Source organism: Lactuca serriola, chromosome 6 (genome assembly GCF_051521515.1).
Source record: "Lactuca serriola cultivar US96UC23 chromosome 6, Lser_US96UC23_V15, whole genome shotgun sequence".
Taxonomy (NCBI): Eukaryota; Viridiplantae; Streptophyta; class Magnoliopsida; order Asterales; family Asteraceae; genus Lactuca; species Lactuca serriola.
In genome coordinates this window covers 76,151,697-76,159,991 of record NC_136413.1, presented here as the reverse complement: position 1 = coordinate 76,159,991, position 8,295 = coordinate 76,151,697, and the positions used below count along the sequence as shown (strand labels likewise).

At 31.8% G+C, this 8,295-nt stretch overlaps 1 protein-coding gene across 1 annotated transcript; it reads left to right on the top strand.

Annotated features, from left to right (window-relative positions):
• Window positions 1-944: 944 nt before the first annotated feature.
• Window positions 945-2,857, top strand: LOC145057895 (phytoene synthase 2, chloroplastic-like). The gene is made up of 6 exons (XM_079005807.1): window positions 945-1,321; window positions 1,406-1,456; window positions 1,545-1,717; window positions 1,792-2,027; window positions 2,268-2,460; window positions 2,563-2,857. The coding sequence occupies exons 1-6, from the start codon at window positions 1,024-1,026 to the stop codon at window positions 2,725-2,727; spliced, it is 1,116 nt and encodes a 371-aa protein (XP_078861933.1). The 5' UTR covers window positions 945-1,023; the 3' UTR covers window positions 2,728-2,857.
• Window positions 2,858-8,295: the final 5,438 nt, after the last annotated feature.

Sequence of the window (8,295 nt, the reverse complement as noted above, 5' to 3'; positions counted from 1 at the left end):
TACCTTCTTTATTTTTATTTTTTTGTCTCTATAATAATTTTTAACATACCCACTAAAGCAATGATACATTCTTCTAATTACCTTTTTTATTTATTATTTTTTTATCTATATAATAAGTTTAAACATATTAAGTGTGGTTTCCATAGGTTATAACCTAATATTAATTATAAGAGAAATTAAATATTCTTCTAATTTTTCTTTCTACTTATCTTTTTACCCATGTTAAATGGTGACAAGTGTCAAATTTTAAAAAAAATAATAATATTTTAAGACATTTTTAATCATTTCACATAGTTAGCAAAATAAGTAAGAAGAAAAATAAAAGGATATTTAATTTCTCTAATTATAAATACAACTTGGAATGTTTTACTAAGAAATTTGTAAGAGATTAAAATTACCATTTTGAGAGTTTGTTGTTTCAAAAAAGCATGCGTTTCCCATAAAAATAATAAATTGTCTTTGTCTTTTCCATTTTTCTTATAAATAGCATAAATTAGATGATGACAAAAACTACGTGAAAGCACCAAAGGGCAACAAAGGGAATCAAAGCTTACAAAGATCCTTAATTCGGTTACGCATATAAAGACATTTTCCTTCATCCAATAAACCCAAAAACTCAACTACTGATGTGATACATTACTTAAAAGTAAAAATTGGAATAATCATGACATAAAACAAAATTTTTAAGAATATAACAAGTTGATTCTTGTCGATATTTGCTATTGTTCGATTTGTCATATACAAGTAGTAGTCATTGCCGGCATTTCCAAGTCCATCAAGTATTATTAAAAGAGATCGAGACTACAGTAACCCACACAGATATAATCAAGAAAACCCAATGCCATTATAAAATTCTTTGTAGTGTTCGAATGATAGAGACATTGAAAAGGTGATAAGTTCTATATATACATGTCATCCTATATATATGTTGAGTATACCATAAGAGGGTTCATTCAAAGACATTTCTTGGAGATTATCCCACGAAAAAATATCGATCTTTTGAAAAGACATTGAGACTTTCAAATGTCGTCTGCGGTTTGCACTGTAGGATCAGTTATCAACAATGCCCGAAACTTGAATCGAGAGTTCACGATAACAGCTAGGGTTGTAGCACCGAAGAGACCAACTTTGCCTGAATTATCGTTGAAAGGCATTCCTCACACTGATCTTCATGTCCGAGAGATCGTTCAAAGACAGTTGTACACACGACACAGCGATCATAATCTTTGCAGAAAACCCGAGTTCAATCCTGAGTTTCTTGAAGATGCCTATGATCGGTGTAGAGATATATGTGCTGAATATGCCAAGACTTTCTATCTAGGTGCGATTCTTGATTCTAAAAAATTTCTAAAATGGAAACTTTTGTAGATTTGGTGCTAATTAAGTGTGCTTTGAAATTTGACAGGAACCAGACTTATGACTGAAGAAAGACAGAAAGCAGTATGGGCTATATATGGTAAGTGCATGCATGAAAACCTAATTTATCAAATCATTTTCATGTAGGTGTGTTGTTATAAAGATCAAAAACATAACTTGATCTACAGTTTGGTGCAGGAGAACAGATGAACTCGTTGATGGCCCTAACGCCACACACATGAGTGCTACTGTTCTTGACAGATGGGAAGAGAGACTTGAAGATCTCTTTAATGGCCGACCCTTTGACATGCTTGATGCTGCCCTCACAGACACCGTTCAAAAGTTCCCACTAGACATCAAGGTAATACCCTAATCACTACAATCAGCTTTAAAGTTTATAAGCTTCATACGTCTAAGTAATTTTTTGGTTTTCAGCCGTTCAGAGATATGATCGAGGGAATGAGGATGGACACCAAGAAAAGTCGCTATGAAAATTATCAAGAACTTTACCTATATTGTTACTATGTAGCTGGAACAGTTGCTCTGATGACTGTTCCTGTCATGGGTATCTCTCCGGAATCATCATCACATGCATCAAGCATCTATAATTCTGCTCTCAGTCTTGGCATCGGAAATCAGCTCACGAATATCCTTAGAGATGTAGGAGAAGAGTAAGTTTTCTACATTGTTGATGTTCCACATCAACTAGACACATTCTCATATGCATGCTCTATACATTTTCGAGATAGATTATATATCTTCTCTCCTATAGTATTAGAGCCGAGGTCTATAGCATAGTCTATCAAGAGCTTGTTGGAGTCTCAAATAGGCTGGACAAAGTTTCATCAGCCTCTACACATATTAGAGTCTACCTTTTATCTTGTTCTTAATTACATTTCATTTTGTTTCAGTGCATTAAGAGGTAGAGTGTATCTTCCTCAAGATGAGCTAGCCCAATATGGGCTATGTGATGACGATGTTTACTCAAGAAGAGTGACTGATAACTGGAGAGAATTCATGAAAGGGCAGATTAATCGGGCTAGGTTTTACTTCAACCAAGCCGAAGAAGGAGCTTCCAAGCTTGACAAAGATAGCCGATGGCCGGTATGTTCATATTTAAATTTCAAATCTTTATTACTCGATTATTAATTATCCCAAAAAAGTAAATAAAAGTGTCTGCTTTTAATTCTGGTTTTGTGATTGCAGGTGTGGTCATCGTTGTTGTTGTATCGAACTATCTTGGATGCTATTGAGGAGAATGATTATGATAACTTGACAAAAAGAGCTTATGTCGGTAGGACTAAGAAACTTCTCATGTTACCTTTATCGTACACAAGATCTGTATCAATGCCCGGCTTCGCCTTCCATTAGATTTTAGGGTTGTACATTCGTGTCAATGGGATATAGATACATGTCTTTCCAGTTATACTGTTTGAGCATAAACTGTATATTTGGTCACAAGGATCTTAATTTCGATACATAGAATGTCCTTGTGAGTCGTTTTTGTATACATACAATTAAAGAATCTGTCCTACAGAACTTTTAAATGGATGAACTCTAAACGGCAATACGTTTGGCAGTTTTTAGTAGTTTTGGGGGTAATATTTCATTGTTTATTTTTATTTTTTTCGGGGCAGAAGTGAAAATAACCCAAATAACTAAAAACGGAGAAAAATGTGGCATCACTCCAAACAGCTTTTAGCTCAATGGCATGGTGTTGCCCTCATCCACAAATGGTTTAGGTTATTAAATTTGTTGGCTTGAGAAAAGGCTTGAAAAGTCCACCATCATAGACAGGGCCGGCCGCGAGATTAACGAGGTCTGTGCAATTTAACAAAAAATAGGTCCTAAAACATGAATGACTTAAAATTTAGGCAAAAATATTATAATTTTTTGTATTCATTAGCAAAATGGATACAATACAAGTTCATTCAAATAATATACAAAAAAGATATTTTCTTCCACTTAAAAATATTAACCTTCTAATATTCATTCTAATAAACTTTTCAATAGCTTTCTCTCAATCTTCATCAAAACTAATCCATAATTCGTTCTTGAGTCGATATAGTTCATAGGTAGAACTTCAATTTTCAAATTTAGTATAGATCATAGGTACAACTTCAATATGCAAATCTATAAGTAGCTTCTTGGTTTTTGATTCAATTCTAGAAACAATAATCTTTGATTTTCTTGTAATAAAACTGTAAAAATCCAGAAATAAAATCAAGAAGTTACATTATCAGGAAAAAAAAAACTTTGATTTGCTTTTAATAAAATAATCAGAAATCAGAAAGACACTTCAAAAAAATCTGAAATCAAAATTTTGTAAAACCCAATCTGAAATCAAAATCAGAAATCAGAAAGACAGTTAAAGGATCATTGGTTCGATGCATCTAGATTCAAGAAGATACGAATCATAAAGAAAGAACACTGATTTACTTCTTCTAAATCATAAACTTATCAAAAATAACATTAAAAACAAACTTAATAGGAAAAATAACAGATTTTAAATTAATTGTACCTTCAAAAATATGAAATTAATTTCCTTTTCCTTATGATTTTCGAAACTGATTTCACTATGCCTTCTGATTTTCGAAATCGATTTGCTTGTATCTTTAAGAAAAAACCAAATTTAAAGTTAAAAAATTGAATCTGTATAAAAAAATGAACCAGAAAAAACAAAAAATCAGAAATTCCTTACCTTCTGATTTCGAATCCTCAAGCATGATTAATTTTGGAGCTTCTAAATTCTGATTTTCGAGAAGAAACTAGAACGATTGATAGGATACAACAATCAAAACTGATTTTCGAGAAGACATAAGAAATTGGTAGGTTTGTAAGAACCGAAAGCAACTTATTTGCCTATGAAAACTAACAATAAGCCCATTGATTGGAGACGATTCACTAGACATTATTAACTTGTTCCCCATGCGTAAGCTTAATCAGCAAACAAGAAATCGAAGAGTTTTTTTTCTTTTCCCAAGTTCAGATTTCCCGCTCACTCCCTGCTATTGCGTCTTGTATCTGACAACTTAGGGTGTTTGGCTTAGCTTTTCACAGCCAAAAGTCTTTTTTGTAAAAGAAAAAAAAACAAAAAGATGTTTGGCAAACTAATAACTTTTGGAGTTTTAATACAAGAAAAAGCAACTTTTTGGAAAAGTCAGGAAATCCTGACTTTTTGTAACTTTTTGGAAAAGTTCTTTTGAGTTTTTAAAAGCTAAGCCAAACACCCCCTTAGATTGTAAAACCTAATTTGATTTGGGCTAAAACCGACGATAGGCTATTCACGCTAAATATTTGTGGGCCCTATCATTCAGTGGACCCTGTTCATGGGCACTTGTTGAACTCCTCATGGGTCGGCTCTGAATATAGACAAATTTCAATCCAAGCTATCTTTATGGCACTATTAGAATCTGGACTTTCAGCGACGTAATCAACGACGGACTAAATCCCTAGCCAAATCAGCGACGGATTTCCGATGGATCAACAATGGAAAGTATATAAAGTGATAAATAATGAAATGCAACATTTAGCGAGGGATTACTGACGATTTAGCGAGGGATTAGATAGGCATTAGCGACGGAAATAATCCCTAGGTAATGTCTTCTCGAAAATAAACCCTAGATCAGTCGCTATTATAATTTTCCACTTGCTTTTTCAGATCCCTCTCAAGGACTTTTCCCAAATTGAGTTCTAAAATTTTATTTACCCTGCTTCCCCCCTCTCCAAATATTTCTTAGGTTTTCTCATTCACGAAAATGTCCCACCTCCTAACTATTTGTCTTCACATGATCACAATTAACTTAAATAGTTTATTTATAACACTAATTAATTAATTAACGATTAACTAAATAATAGGTTTAGGTTATTAAATTTGTTGGCTTAAGAAAAGGCTTGAAAAGTCCACCATCATAGATAAATTTCAGTCCAAGCTATTTTTATGGCACTACTAGAATTTGGACTTTCAGTGACGGAATCAACAACGGACTAAATCCCTAGCTAAATTAGCGACGGATTTCCGATAGATCAACAACGGAAAGTATATAAAGTGATAAATAATGAAATGCAACATTTAGCGAGGGATTACCGACGGTTTAGCGAGGGATTAGATAGAGATTAACGACAGAAATAATCCCTAGGTAATGTCTTCTCGAAAATTAACCCTAGATCAGTCGTTATTATAATTTCTCGCTTTCTTTTTCGGTTCCCTTTCAAGGACTGTCTCCCAAATTGGGTTCTAAAAATTTTATTTTCCCCGCTTCCCCCCTCCCCAAATATTTCTTAGGTTTTCTCATTCACGAAAGTGTCCTGCCTCCCAACTCGAAGTTGTTTGTTTTTTCTGAGGCAAAATGTCTGCAGTCTGCGGACCACATCTGTAGACCTCTACAGTAGAAGAGGTGGACCAAACGTCTGCAGTCTGAAAAAAGAAGACTGTTTGTTTTTTTAACATCTGCGAGCTACTAAAATAAACTGAAATCTAAATAAACTGATTTTTTTAAACTTCAAAGTGATTTTTTAATATTTTTATGACTTTGTTATAAATAATTAACAAATCTAGATCAATTTTTATGTATTATTATATAAAAAATAAAAATAAAATTGTATGAATTAACATATATATTTGATAAAAACCAACAACTTTGGTTGCAAAGTTATAACTAAACATTATAATTATTGATCAAAGAATTTGATACGTAAATGGATGGAAATAAACTTTGATTTTTTCAATTAAATCCATTAAAAAAGTACCATAAATATTTTCTCAAGAAATTGACAATATTGTATTAAATAATGTTTTACAAATTTGGCAAAAAAATATAAGAATATATTATGATTATTTTCATATTTATATAAACAACTTCAATGACTATTATTGTAATAAATTTTTATTTATAAATTTATCAAAAATATCATGTTTGTATTGTCGAACGTTTTTTTTAAGTTTTGTAATTTTTTTTCAAATTGTTTATCATTAATAAAGCTGCAAAAAAATATAAACTAAAAAAAAAAGTTGAAAAAAATAAAGATATATATGTTTTTTTAGGTTAGAAGATGTCTGAAGATGTTAGAAGACTCTGGTCCACATCTGCGCCAAGAAGAGGGCGCGCAGACATTTTTAGGAATGCGGTCTTCAAAAAAACAAACAGTCTGTGAAGGCTAATGTTTGCGCGTGGTCTGCACAGCGCAGACAGAAGAGGTCACGCAGATCTGCAGACAAAAAAACAAACTCTACCAAACGTCTTCACACGAGCGCACCTCCCACTCCCGTTTAGGGTTCACAATTAGAGCACATACCATCTTCATTCATCTTAGTCTCGTATTCCGCTCCTGTCTTCGAATTTTGTTTATCAACCACCATGACAAGGTAATCTCGTTTACACCATTTTAGGTTTTTATTCTTCAGCAGGATAACATCTGGGTTTTTTTGGGTGTTTTAGCTATCTGAAGGATAAAACCTTCTCTTCATGTTCTGGTTCAAATGAGGTAAAAAATTCCTCCACTGTTTTACTTTTTTCTTTATACAGAGTATCAGATCTGGGTTGTTAGTGTTTTGACTATTTGAAGGATAACCCTATTCCCATGCCCTAATAATGAAATGATATTTATTTTACTTATGATTTATGGTTTTGTCTTTGTGATGTAGATGATAACTAAAGGTCGTATTTTCTATGAAGAAATAAATCATGTAAGAAGTAATAAAAAGCAACGAAGAAACCCATAAACATAACACCAAAAAGGTCCAATTCCACAAGTTAAGATCTAAATCTCTTGGCTATATAGATTAAAAAAATAAATAAAACAAGGATGTTGTTTTTCCGTTTGTTTTGGTTGGTGTTTGTCGAGAAATATGGTATATAGTTTTTCCCATGTCTTCAAAATAAGGTGTACGGTTTTTACATTATCTCAATTTGAATGAAGCCACTAACTTTATTTTTACGAATCTTAACTTTTTATGTTTGTGAAAGAGACTTTTGAATGTTTTTTTTTATATTAATGCAGAAATATGGAATGATGTTGGTTAAAGTAATATGAAGATGGTTATGATGCTTAGGACTGCTTCGAGGAATACATCAAGAAAGATGAACAACTCTACAATTGTATGCATTTTCAATTCATTTATCCTTTCTAATGTTTGTTCTAGCTTCAAGTTCTTTTCCTTGTAGTGTATTGATGCAAAAAAGGTTGTGTGTTTTACTAGCTATGTGACTTGATAGAACATGGTTATGTATTCATATTGCACCTTTTCATGGGCTCTGGTATGCCTTATTATATTCACTAAAGGACCATCTTAAAATCATTTATGTGTTCATGTGTTAATTTATATATATATATATATATATATATATATATATATGGTTAGGTTATTTTGTTTTTACTAACTATTGTGTGCCAGAATGCACAGATTTGGACCATCGGATGGAATATAATCAAAGGTCGTGATTTGAGGGTTTATGATAGTAGAATAGGATAGCATGTACTATATAATCACACAAATTTCAGCATAAGGGCATTTTAGTCAATTAGCCTATATTAAAAAAGGAAATTTTTGGATTTTTAGGGATGATTAATTCCTTTATTTTTTAAAAATCTGAATATTTTAAATTAATTCAAATTTAAAAATCCGATTTTATTCTGTCAGAATGATAGAATGCCAACCATAAACTAGTAAATGTATTTTTCGATTTTATTCTATCAGAATCACAGAATGCCAAACATAAACTAGTAAATACATTCCGAAAGAATACACAAATAAATTCTTCAACTAAATAATATAACAAATAATTACATTGTATGATTGTGATTCATTGAATAATAACAACATTCTGAAGAAAAAAATAAAAAAAAAACATCAAAATCTAACAAAAACACTAATCTATTCTGAAAGAATATTATTTTTAAGCAACACTTTATACATTGTAGCATAACACATTCTGGTAT